Source organism: Phyllobates terribilis, unplaced genomic scaffold (genome assembly GCF_046119375.1).
Source record: "Phyllobates terribilis strain yellow unplaced genomic scaffold, ASM4611937v1 Scaffold_98__1_contigs__length_5973952, whole genome shotgun sequence".
NCBI classification, from domain to species: domain Eukaryota; kingdom Metazoa; phylum Chordata; class Amphibia; order Anura; family Dendrobatidae; genus Phyllobates; species Phyllobates terribilis.
Window position 1 is genome coordinate 4,648,704 of NW_027362858.1, and position 13,059 is coordinate 4,661,762.

At 43.4% G+C, this 13,059-nt stretch overlaps 1 protein-coding gene across 1 annotated transcript; it reads right to left on the reverse strand.

Moving 5' to 3' along the window:
• Window positions 1-1,250: 1,250 nt before the first annotated feature.
• On the reverse strand, window positions 1,251-6,004 carry LOC141198620 (uncharacterized). Its single transcript, XM_073663057.1, has 5 exons — window positions 5,735-6,004; window positions 5,528-5,651; window positions 5,347-5,444; window positions 5,072-5,162; window positions 1,251-2,518 (listed from the first exon to the last, which is right to left on the reverse strand). The coding sequence occupies exons 1-5, from the start codon at window positions 5,987-5,989 to the stop codon at window positions 1,398-1,400; spliced, it is 1,689 nt and encodes a 562-aa protein (XP_073519158.1). The 5' UTR covers window positions 5,990-6,004; the 3' UTR covers window positions 1,251-1,397.
• Between the last annotated feature and the right edge of the window lie 7,055 nt (window positions 6,005-13,059).

A 13,059-nucleotide genomic window follows, 5' to 3' on the forward strand; every position in this document is an offset into this window, starting at 1 on the left:
CAAGTGACCTCATTTTGTAAACTATACCTCTCAAGGAATTTATCTAGGGAAGTAGTGAGTATTTTTACATTTTTAAAGTCATACCATTGGCAGTGAAGAAAAAATAATTATATTTTTTACCACAAAAAAATTGTTTAAGCCTCATATTTTACATTTTCACACAGGGCAATGGGTAAAAATGGTGCCAAAATGTGTCACACAATTTCTTCTATACAGAGCCCTTAAGTGCAAGAAAAACAGAATCCACCCTCAAGTGACCCCATTTTGGAAACTATACCCCTTTGGGAATTTACCTACAGGTGTAGGGACAAATGGGTGTTTTCCAGAAACAAGCAGCATTGGATGTTGCTGAGTGAAAATTTCAAACTGCCGTTGAAGTGACCACTACGTTGTAGTGTCCAGTACATTGTGCCCACTATACATACCAGGATGGGGTTGAGGGGGGCCATACATATCAGAATAGAGATGAGAGGTACCATGCATACCAGGATAGGGATGCGGGGTACCATGCATACCAGGATGTGGGATGGGGTGCCATTCATACCAGAATGAGGGATGGGGTGCCATGCATACCAGGATGAGGGGTACCATACATATCAGGATAGGGATGAGGGGTACCAAACATACCAGGATGAGGGATGGGGTGCCATGCATACCAGGATTGGGGGATGTGGGGTGCAATGCATACCACGATAGCGATAAAGGAAACAATACATACCAGGATGAGGGATGCGGTGCCATACACACAAGGATTGGGGATGAGGGAGCCATGCATACTAAGATTGGGATGAGGGGTGCCATGTATTTCAGATTTGGGATAAAAGTTGCCATGAATACCAGGATTGGAGATGAGGGGGCCATGCATACCAGGATGAGGGATGGGGTGCCATGCATACCAGGATGAGGGATGGGGTGCCATGCATGGCAGGATTGGGGATGGATGAGTGGTGCCATGCATACCAGGATTGGTGATGAGGCAGCCATGCATACCAGGATGAGGGATGGAGTGCCGTGCATACCAGGATTGGGATGTTTTGTCAAAAAAAAAAACTAATGAAAAAATCTCAATAAAAATTTATTGGATTAAAAAAAAAGAATAGGAAAAAGGCTTCTCCCCTGTGTGGGTTCTCTGGTGTTTATTAAGATGTGATATATGGTTAAAACATTTCCCACATTCTGAACATAAAAATGGCCTCTCCCCTGTGTGGGTTCTCTGGTGCGTAACCAAAACTGATTTTTGGTTAAAACATTTCCCACATTCTGAACAGGAAAAGGGCTTCTCCCCTGTGTAGGTTCTCTGGTGCTTAATCAAACTTGATTTCCTTGTAAAACATTTCCCACATTCTGAACAGGAAAAGGGCTTCTCCCTGTGTGGGTTCTCTTGTGACTTTCAAGAATCATTCTATGATTAAAACATTTCCACATTCTGAACAAGAAAAAGGCTTCTCCCCTGTGTGAGTTCTCTTGTGTCTATCAAGAATCATTTTACGATTAAAACATTTCCCACATTCTAAACAGACAAATGGCTTCTCCCCTGTGTGAGTTCTCTGGTGGTTATTAAGATGCGCTTTCCGGTTAAAACATTTCCCACATTCTGAACAAGAAAAAGGCTTCTCCCCTGTGTGAGTTCTCTTGTGGCTATCAAGAATCATTTTACGATTAAAACATTTCCCACATTCTGAGCATGAAAAGGGCTTCTCCCCTGTGTGAGTTCTCTTGTGTCTAAAAAGATCTGATTTCTGGATAAAACATTTCCCACATTCTGAACAGAAAAAAGGTTTCTCCCCTGTGTGAATTCTCTGGTGGCTATTAAGATGCGCTTTCTGGTTAAAACATTTCCCACACTCTGAACATGAAAAAGGCTTCTTCCCTGTGTGGGTTCTCTGGTGGCTATTAAGATGTGCTTTCTGGTTAAAACATTTCCCACATTCTGAACATGAAAAAGGCTTGTTCCCTGTGTGGGTTCTGTGGTGCTTAATCAAATCTGATTTCTGGCTAAAACATTTCCCACACTCTAAACAGACAAATGGCTTCTCCCCTGTGTGAGTTCTCTGGTGGTTATTAAGATGCGCTTTCCGGTTAAAACATTTCCCACATTCTGAACATGAAAAAGGCTTCTCCCCTGTGTGAGTTCTCTGGTGATTAACAAAAACTGATTTCTGATTAAAACATTTTCCACATTTGGTGCAAAAAAATCTATTGTCCGCTGAGTGTTGTTTTTGATGTTTAAGAATAGACTTCTCGAAAGTAAAACTATTTCCATTTTCTGAAAGTGAAAATGACTTCTTTGCTTTAGGAGCAGTTCGTTTTGTAATGCTTATTTTATTTTGATTTTCCTTAGTAGTTGGTAATGAATCAGAAGACAGGACCTGTTTCATAGAATTAGATGATAGATCTTTGCTTTGAAGGGATGATGGTATATCTGGAGTAATGATATTCACTTCAATTGTATCCTGTGGGATCTCAAGATCATTCGATTTAAAAATCTCCTGTCCCTCTGACCTCCTGGTACAGTCATCTGCCAAGAAAAAAAACAATTACTAATTTTGAATAAAATATCCTTGAAATTTATATTTTTGAACATTTCTACTTAAAATGTCTAAACAAACACATCCCTGGGCTACATGCTAATCCAGGGAAATGAAGAGATATATGCTCAAGTTTAAAAATCAATTTTATTAGACACAAATCTAAAAAATAGAGGAATATTTAAACTTGAGCATATATCTCTTCATTTTCCTGGACTAGCATGTAGCCCAGGGATCTGTTTGTTTAGATTGATTTAGAAGTGGTATGCAATCTTTATTTATTTTTCTATGGGATTCTTGTGTTAATTGTACTTAAAATGTCTGTAGAAATGGCAAGTTATTGATAGAATGACAGTTCACAGTCTAATAGAAAACCTCATAGGATGAACCAGTAGAGCGTGGTGTCCAACTGTTTGTTCATTCAGCCTCCAAAATATGGAACATGGTTTCCATAAACCAATCCAGCAATATCTGCTTTTCCGAAGTCAAATCTCACCATCGCTTCTGAGCTTTGCAGTGTGACCAAACCACATTTAGCATCCATGTATTTGGCATTACTATAGTGAGAAGAACCCACTTAATTTACAGTGTATGTGTCCTGGAGCACAATCTGGGCACTATGTGTTGGGTAATCAAATGGCCAATATGCAATTTTTACGCTCCAGCATCCACTGCGTGCTAATTTTCGGAAAGTGCCTGTGTAGTCAAAATAATCACTACTCCTATAGATTATTTCACTGAGGGTTGTAATTTCCAAAATGAAGTCACTTTATGGGGATTTCTACTGCCCTAGTTTTCTGACATTTTGTAATATTAGGGCTTCTGCAAATGGTTTGTCCCATCTCCTCTGGGATCTGATCCTGTGAATCTGCTTCTGTCACCAGGAGCCGCCTTACTCATTCTGCAGGCGGCGCTGGTGATGGGAGTAATTAGAGTATGGGGCTCGGTGGCTCTCGGCAATGTAAACTATCGTAAGGGACAATATTTTCTGTCAGATGAGTTTCAAGAAGAAATATTAGACATTCAAAGACAATTTTTTAGAATAGTGCAGAGCTGAGGTGTCTTAAATTTAGATCTCGGGCATTTGGAAGAGGCAATGGAGATCTTTTTGAAAGGCTACCAGGGAGTTACAGAGTCACATAAGTGAGGAAGGACGATCCCAATACAATGAAACTATCATACAGAATGAACTTGTAAAAAAAAGAAAGAATATAAAAACATGTAACATCCCCAACAACAACGTGTTATGATCTGCAACAAGTACTAAGGAAAGAAGGGGAAAGCTTTCCCTACAATAAGACTAAGCTGAATCCCTACGATGTAGGGGGCTGCCTGTTCCTAGCGAACGGACCCGCCTTAGTCCTAGGCTAGTCTGAATGGAGACCTATAGAATAAAGGTAAGGGGTCCCTAAAAGAACTAAGGACTGGAACAAAAATGGGACACCTCCTGAACAGAGAAAGTTGTTGCAGAACACAAAAAGATAAACTGACAAAAAGGTACTAGAGGGCCCAAAAGGACCAAGCGAACTGACAGAGATAGGCACAGAAGCACCTGGCCAGCAAAACAGTCAAAAAACAATGAAGTCCACCACAGCCAAAAGGGCGGAGCTGGAATATAAAGGCAGATGGTCACGTGACCGCAAAACACAAGATGGAAAAACAAACAGGAGGGTTCTAACACAACGTATGTATGAAGGGAGAAATCCAACACTAAACTGGAGTTGCACTCATTTATGATAAACCATTGGAGCTACGATGAATTCTGACCAGAAGAGTAGAGAAAGTATTAGCGCCCCCATTTCAGGAGAGATTGTGCAGTAATCTGAATTCCTTAGGATTGAAAACATAATGGAATTTATGACGTGGAGAGAATCCATGAAACCAGGGCTCGAGCCAACATCTCCTGCAGACGTGAATAAATGTATATCACAGCCATCAGCCACGCACAGCTTAGAGATATATCATGGCACAGGTGTAATGTTTTCTGTATAGTTTATCACAATCCTGTTTGAAGTTAGTTGGTTTAAAAAGAAATTGAAAAGTCAGGATAAAGGGAAACTTTGTTGTTATTGTACAGTGTCTTGTAGGTACCATATGAGCACATTCAGCAGCACAGAAGGGAGAGAAGGTAGATTCATCCAATAAGATATCAGGGATCTAGGAAGCCAACAGCATCATTACCCTCCGCTTTCTCTTACAGACCCATCATAATATTTTTCTTCAAGTGATTTTCTAACTTGTCAGCACATTCTACGTACGCTGTCATTTGGCTTTGTAGTTTACAGATTTGGGCAGGTAACGAACAGTGTCTTCTAATCCCAGGGGGTAGGTAGATCCTCCAGGTTGTAAGTTCTATAGAAAAGGGCTTTCACGATTTCACAAAGTAATTTGAACATTTTCGGATAAAGGAGAATGTTGTGGTCGAGCGGTAAAATGGTGATCACACGATTGTGATACGGCCGGACTACACTACCGATAAAGCAGCCACAGCGGGTGACTGAGAAGAATCAGTAACTTCTTTGCATTTAGTGGTTACTACTCACCTGGGTAGTCATATGTAGGAATCTCTTCTTTACAGCGCTCATCACCCGTCATATATGTCTCTGTAGCATTAATATGGGTCTGATCTTCACTCTGGAACAAATATTATAAAAGTCAGATGGAGAAGTCCCATCTATAATCAGCTCTAATCCCGTCATCTCCACCGTTCTCATTACACAAATATAAATACTGGTGGATAAAACAAGACTGAGCACAAAACCTTCACAGCCGTCTACACATCATAGGGGAGATCTCATGACACCTTCTCTCCATCTACCTGATGATCCTGAGGAACATTGGGATCTTCTTGTTTACAGTCCTGTGGAAGAAGAGGACAGGGACATCTCTCTGGTGTTGTCCTCTTACTGGATCGATCTGGAGGAAACACATACAGGGACTGAATTAATTATTTTCATACAGATAATTGTAGGCCATGTGTATTTAGTCCTGTCATTTACCTGGTGTTGTGAGAGGCTGGGGAATCTCCATCATGACGTCCCTGTACAGATCTTTGTGTCCTTCTAAATACTCCCACTCCTCCATGGAGAAATAGACGGCGACATCCTGACACCTTATAGGAACCTGACACATACATTGATACTGTCATCTCCCCGATCCCTTCTTAGCGTTACTGTATAATGTCCCAGCATTCCCAGTAATGTCACCTCTCCAATCAGAAGCTCAATCATCTTGTAGGTGAGTTCTAGGATCTTCTGGTCATTGATATCCTTATGTATAATGGGGTGAGGTGGAGGCCCCGTGATTAGTCTCAGGGGTTTTCCCCATCCCTCAGACACAGGGTCCTGACAGCGCTCACTAGAGGTCTTCTTCACTACTGTGTAATCCTGGTTATGGAGAGACACATTAATAAATCTCACTACAGACATTTCCAGAGTCCTCACCTCTCCAGTTCTGTCCATCTGTTATTCCCATAGATAAGAATGATGTAATGTGACGTCATCAGAATCTCTCACCTCTCCAGTAAGCCGGAAGAGGATCTCTAGGGTGAGGTGTAATATCCTCTCCGCCATCTTGTCCCTGTCCATATCCATCTTTGATGGATAAATCAGGAAAATATTCTTATATAGAAGATCTCCACTGAGAGGATTCGGTGTTGTAGATACCTGAATGAGTAGAAGATAAAAATCCTGTTGGTATAATACAACTATTGGAGATAATGAGGGGAAACATATAAGGATATTTATTATTTTATAGTATTTAGTTTTTTCTTTACATCTAGTAATAAAACCTTTATATTTTAGGCCACAGACAACAAGCAATTTCTTCCTCGGAGTCTGCAGCTGAATACGTTTCTCATAGACTTATCTTCCATACCACTAATTCTCGTCTCATTTTTCGACACTGGAATTGGCATCAGCAATACTGCAGGAGATATTCATTTCACGTGACATGAGAAATAACTACATGATGAGGCAACATCTTCTACTACAGCTCTAAAAACATATTTAGCCACAAACCGTCATTGAACACATCACCACCGGCTGTCTGTATGAATGTTTCCCGTCTTCCCCAGACTGTAATCTTCTATCAAGTTACAGCTCATGTCTGATTCACACACAGAAGTTTGAGGCTTTTATAAAAGCTGTTTTGATTGCACAAACACTGCGGACAGCAATTATTTGATACCAAAGTCTGCGTGTACAGTGTATTATGAAGTTTATTTCTGGCCTTAGGCTTTCCAATATTACAAGAGAAAAAAAAAAAAGCAGATATTAAAATGTTTCAAAAGAAAATTGTCACCAACAATTCTTGTAAAAAGAAAAAACATGCAAAAAGCAGAAAACACATTTTATTATTTCTTAACACGTTAAACATTTTTTGGGGTTTTTGTTTTTATATGAACTCTTTTGGGCACCAGAACATACATGTACACAGTAAGGATGGCACAGATGCGGCTGCAACAAAATCCCTGGCAGCTTAACCACTTGCTCCTGCGAAAAGCAAACATGGCATCTAAGGTGTGACAGAGTTCAGCCCAATGTCCCTTCTTCCCCAAATGCTCAATAGTATGGGGCTGCCTAGTTCCTACAATACTTAAATGTTTAATAATGGTTTCTGGGCCTGCAATGTACGAAAGTCTATTAGGCCAGGCCAGAGGCAGAGTCCAATAAGTTACTTTTTAACGCCACCCTTAAATATTAGACTAAAGTTGCATGAAAGCATTGATTTTGGGGGTTTTGGTTGACTACAAATGCAGTCAGTCATACAGACCACAGGAAAGCTGGAATATTTGTGAGTATGGGGGAGTCAGGAGAGATAGCTGTCTGCCAAATGACCGTTCAGCCAAAACGTATCTCATCTGTATGGGGCCGTTACTATTACACTGACAAGTGATAATACATGGCACAACAGTAGTACAGTGCATCACCTGAGAAATAAAAGGCTTGTATGTTGTACGATCGCACTAATGAGAGTTGTTTAAAAAAGTTTATAAAAAAAGGTTTAAAAAAAAGTTTTAAAGTGAAAATATCACAGTTTTAGCAAAAATAAATATTCGTCACTATAGGGAAAACATGCATATAATGGGAAAATGAAGAGGGAGGTAAGCTCACTGTTTATTCAATGCACTTTGTCTGAAGATCACCGCATGGAACCGCCCTGGTCAGGGACATTTCAAGTAGAGAAAGGAGGAGAGATGAATTCTCCAGTATTGTCTATATTGTTAAAACCTCACATTTATTGTAAATTCATAAAAACTGTTGTGATGGCATACCACCAAGTGCCCACATATGAAACCAATGCTTATTCATGGTTGGCAACATGTGAGTCTCTGTGATACTTTTATATCCTTCCCTTTCAAACACTTGGGTGTCCATTGATTACTGAGTACTTCTCAGACAATTTGACTCTGTACTGTATGGAAGAAAATGATAATTGTCACAGTTTCACCCCTCACTGTGTCTGGGATGCAGTTACTGACAGCTCAGCTGTCCAATCTTGTACAGGGGCGTGCTGGAGCTGTCGGTACTTTGATTGACAGCTTGGTGGTCCAATCTGGTTGAAATATCCCTGGCGGCGTGCTTGCATGGTGCACCACCTCCCACCATGCAAGACCGCAATCTTACCTGTCAGTCCATGCTGCACTCTTTGCTCCATTACCTGCTGTGTCCATGTCTCTTGTCTGATTGCTTAGGGCGTCGGTGCGGCTTTCTGCTTGTTTCTTATAGCTACTGTGTGCACAGTCCTAATGCGTCCCCAGCCTATTGCTGTGAGTCACTGGATACTTAAACCCCCTCCACCCAGTAGGAGGTGCCTGAGCAACACTTTCACTCAGTTTGTCTTTTGCAACTGAGGTGCCAGGTCCTGTCCTGACTCTAGTCTGTCTGCCACCCTGGGGGCTGAGTACCCAGGGCCTTTTCCTGTACCTGTGACTTCTAGTCTGTTTCCGCCACCCTGGGGGCCGAGTACGCAGGGCCGCTACCTGTATCTCTGACTTCTAGTCTGTTTCCGCCACCCTGGGGGCTGAGTTCCCAGGCTCGTTCCTGTATCTTGTTCTCGGTTCAGTTCCTGTCTGAACAGTGTCCTAGCCCATTACTTATTTCTATGTTCGTACCTTCCCTTTGCCTGCAGTGTCTGAACCTGCACCTAACTCCAACTTCTGTACTTCTGTTTGTGAGTTTTGTGTCCACTCGCTACTTCATTGTAAGTACCTTGTGTGTATCTGGTTCTGCTTGTCCCCTTTCCCTGCCTCCATATCTACCTCCTGTGTTCAAACCATCTTCCTGTATTTTCCAGTCTGTTCCATGTGAACAGAGCCCTGTCCTGTCTGCCTTCACCTTCTGCTCTGTTCTGCTTGTTCACCGCTCCGGTGGTTCCGCTCTGCTCCGCTTGTTCACCGCACCTGCGGTTTTGCTCCGCTCTGCTTGTTCACCGCACCTGCGGTTTTGCTCCGCTCTGCTTGTTCACCGCACCTGCGGTTTTGCTCCGCTCTGCTTGTTCACCGCACCTGCGGTTTTGCTCCGCTCTGCTTGTTCACCGCACCTGCGGTTTTGCTCCGCTCTGCTTGTTCACCGCACCTGCGGTTTTGCTCCGCTCTGCTTGTTCACCGCACCTGCGGTTTTGCTCCGCTCTGCTTGTTCACCGCACCTGCGGTTTTGCTCCGCTCTGCTTGTTCACCGCACCTGCGGTTTTGCTCCGCTCTGCTTGTTCACCGCACCTGCGGTTTTGCTCCGCTCTGCTTGTTCACCGCACCTGCGGTTTTGCTCCGCTCTGCTTGTTCACCGCACCTGCGGTTTTGCTCCGCTCTGCTTGTTCACCGCACCTGCGGTTTTGCTCTGCTCTGCTTGTTCACCGCACCTGCGGTTTTGCTCCGCTCTGCTTGTTCACCGCACCTGCGGTATTGCTCCACTTGTACACCGCACCTGCGCTTGTGCTCCACTCTGCTTGTTCACCGCACCTGCGGTTTTGCTCCGCTCTGCTTGTTCACCGCACCTGCGGTTTTGCTCCGCTCTGCTTGTTCACCGCACCTGCGGTATTGCTCCACTTGTACACCGCACCTGCGCTTGTGCTCCACTTGTACACCGCACCTGCGCTTGTGCTCCACTCTGCTTGTTCACCGCACCTGCGGTTTTGCTCCGCTCTGCTTGTTCACCGCACCTGCGGTTTTGCTCCGCTCTGCTTGTTCACCGCTCCTGCGGTATTGCTCCGCTCTGCTTGTTCACCGCTCCTGCGGTATTGCTCCACTTGTACACCGCACCTGCGCTTGTGCTCCACTCTGCTTGTTCACCGCACCTGCGGTTTTGCTCTGCTCTGCATGTTCACCGCACCTGCGGTTTTGCTCCGCTTGTACAGGGGCGTGCTGAAGCTGTCGGCAGTGGCTGTGACGTTAGTACCCTCTGATGTACAGTTGGTCTCTCCGGAATCTGTATTAGACCTCGCTGATAAATTTTCTGGAGAGAAAGACCAGTTTAGGGTCTTCAGGGAGAGCTGTAGGTTATTTTTTACCCTGCGCCCCTGATCGTCAGGGGAAGAGTTCCAGCAGGTGGGAATAATCCTGTCCCTTCTGCAAGGGTGCCCTCAGACCTGGGCATTTTCCTTGTCCCCACAAGCCCCAGAACGGTTTTCTGTTGACGCCTTCTTTGACAGTTTAGGACTGACATATGACGAACCCAAGAGGATCCAGGTCGCTGAGGCTAAGATCATAAACCTGGTTCAAGGCGTCGCACAGCTGAGGACTACTGTACTGAGTTCTGGCAGTGGTCCACTGCAGTTCTGTGGAACAATGCAGGTCTCAGGTGCCAGTTCCACAAAGGCCTTTCCAAAACCCTTAAGGACGCCCTGGTCCTCCATGAAGCGCCTTGTTCCCTGGCGGAGGCCATGACCCAGGCCATACGAATGGACTGTAGAATCCATGAGAGACATGAGGAACACCAAGCTGCCCATTATATATCCCCGGAGCAGGTCCATTTACCGGAGGTGGAGCCATTGGAGATTAAAGTTGCCAATCTTCGTGTTGTAGACGTAGACAAGATCTCAGACTGCCTGTACTGTGGTCTCTCTGGACATTTTCTCAAGAATTGCCCTACTAGCCCTCAGGCTAGCAAACCATCAGGAGAACGTCTGAGTGTGGGTGATGGCCAAGGAGGTCACCCAGACTCCCAGGTACCTTTTTCTTCTAAAGTACTGATAAATACAGTGTTATGCTTTGAGAACCAGGTGTTATCAACATTGGCTTTCATTGACTGTGGGTCTGCTGCTAACTTTACTGATTCGGGACTGGTTCGGAAGTTAGTGTTAGGGACAGTTAGTTTAGAAAGACCCATGCAAATCTTCGCCCTTGACAAGACACCATTATCTAGGAATTTGATCAAGAAGGTAACAGTGGATTTCACGCTTCAAGTGGGAGCACTCCACTTTGAATCCTTCTCATGTTTTGTGTTGGATAATTTACCTGTTGGGTTGGTACTAGGGCTTCCATGGTTGCAGATTCACAATCCTGTTATTGATTGGTGTCAGAGGGAGATTGTTAAATGTGGCCCTAATTGTTCTAAGAAATCGCTAAAAACTGTACAAATATGCTCCTCTAGTCTGAAGGGTCTGCCGGGGTACCTGAAGGACTTTGGAGATGTGTTCTTGGAGAAAGAGACGGAGATACTACCTCCCCATCATCCTTATGATTGTGCTATTGATCTTATTCCTTGTGCCAAATTGCCTAAAGCTCTCCTTTACAATTTGTCTGGGTCTGAATGGGCAAGAATATGCTAACAAAAGTTTACGGAAGGGTCATATCTGTCCTTCCTCCTCTCCGGTAGCTGCCGCTTTTTTCTATGTATAAAAGAAAGATGGGGGTCTCCGTCCTTGCCTTGATTTCCGAGAACTCAACAAAATCATGGTTAAAAATACGTACCCACTTCCACTCATCCACAACCTATATAATCAGCTTCTGGGGGCCATGGTGTTCTCTAAACTTGATCTTAGAGGGGCTTACAATTTGATACGCATCCGGGAGGGTGATTAGTTTTTAAGGTCTGAGGGTCTGTTTGAAAACCTTGTCATTAGTGTTGAGCGAATTTGTTCAGCATTTCGGAGCCAATTTTTTGGCGCGAACAAGTCGGGACCCTGCACACGAACACAATTTTTAAATGACAAACAAGTTAGCTCAACACTACTTGTCATGCCATTTGGGTTATTAAATGCACATGTCCCTGTTGTGTTACAAAGATTAAGGGAGAACTCTTTGTGTGCTAAATTAGAGAAATGTGTTTTTGGAAGGTACAGGCCATAATTGACTGGGTTCAGCTTTGTGATCTCAAGCCTTTGGAGCATTTTGTGGGAATCGCCAACTATTGTAAGAAATTTATGAAGGGGTTTTCTCAGATTGTGTAACCTCTTACTGACCTTACATGTAAGGGGGCAAATCTCAAGGTGTGGTCACAGAGTGCTATCAGGGCTTTTGAAACATGAAAAGAGTGTTTCATGTCTCTTCCCATTCTGATCTAACCGGATCTCAAAGAGCCATTCATTGTAGAGGTGGATGCTTCGGAGGTCGGAGTGGGGGCGGTTTTGTCGCAGGGGTCCAAAACACTGACTAACTTGCGTCTATGGGCTTTTTTGTCTAAAAAATTTTCGCCGGCGGAAAGAAGTTATGATGTTGGGAATCGTGAGTTATTTTCTGTAAAATTAGCCTTTGAGGAATGGAGGCATTTTTTGGAGGAGCGGTTCATCCAGTTACTGTGGTCACTGATCACAAGAATGTAGCTTACATTGAATGAGCTAAAAGATAAACTCCCACAGAGGCATTACATTCAGACCGGGGTCTAAGAATGTGAAAGCTGACGCATTATCTCGTAGTCTCAATTCAGTTTCTCCTTCAGTACCTCCATCCTCCATAATTCCTCAGGGTATTGTAGTTTCTATGGTAACCTCAGAATTGGAAAAGGAGATCCATAACGCCCAGTCATTGGCTCCTCCCACCACTCCAGGATCTAAATCATTTATGCCTGTGTACCTAAGATTGTGTGTGTTACAAGAATTTCATGATTCCGTCTTAAGTGGTCATCCTGGGGTTACTGCTACATGGAAAGCCATTGCCAGACTTTTTTGGTGGCTGTCCATGCATAATGATATCAAAGAGCAGCTATATTGCAGGCACCAAGGTTGTGCAGCGTCCCTCAACCCCAAGGACGCTGCACAACCTTGGTGCCTGCAATATAGCTGCTCTGTGGTATGTTTATCATCTTGTTACACCATGTTTTGCATTTTGCACTGTTAGGATATCTTTAACTCACAGCTTGCACTTTAGCACTTTATGGAAGTATAATATTAATTTTATACCATATACATATAATATTAGGCATATATATGCAGTGGTTGATCCCTCATAGCATGGAGGTGCTTTTTATCTCTTTTCTATTTTGTGTCTGTGTATTTTATTAATAAAAATTTAATGTTTGCTGAATTAAATTTGGTCTCTGACTAATTTATCAGATTCTGGACCAAATTATTTGATATTTTTGGAAGGAATAAGTCA

What these genes read in the sequence shown, in the direction of transcription:
- LOC141198620 (XM_073663057.1), bottom strand. Translation starts at nt 5,989, where the DNA reads ATGGACAGAACTGGAGAGGTGAGGACTCTGGAAATGTCTGTAGTGAGA. An exon ending in TTGAGCTTCTGATTGGAGAG is followed by an intron (nt 5,652 to 5,734) that starts GTGACATTACTG and finishes TGTATGTGTCAG; the next exon opens with GTTCCTATAAGGTGTCAGGA. An exon ending in ATGTTCCTCAGGATCATCAG is followed by an intron (nt 5,163 to 5,346) that starts GTAGATGGAGAG and finishes TATTTGTTCCAG; the next exon opens with AGTGAAGATCAGACCCATAT.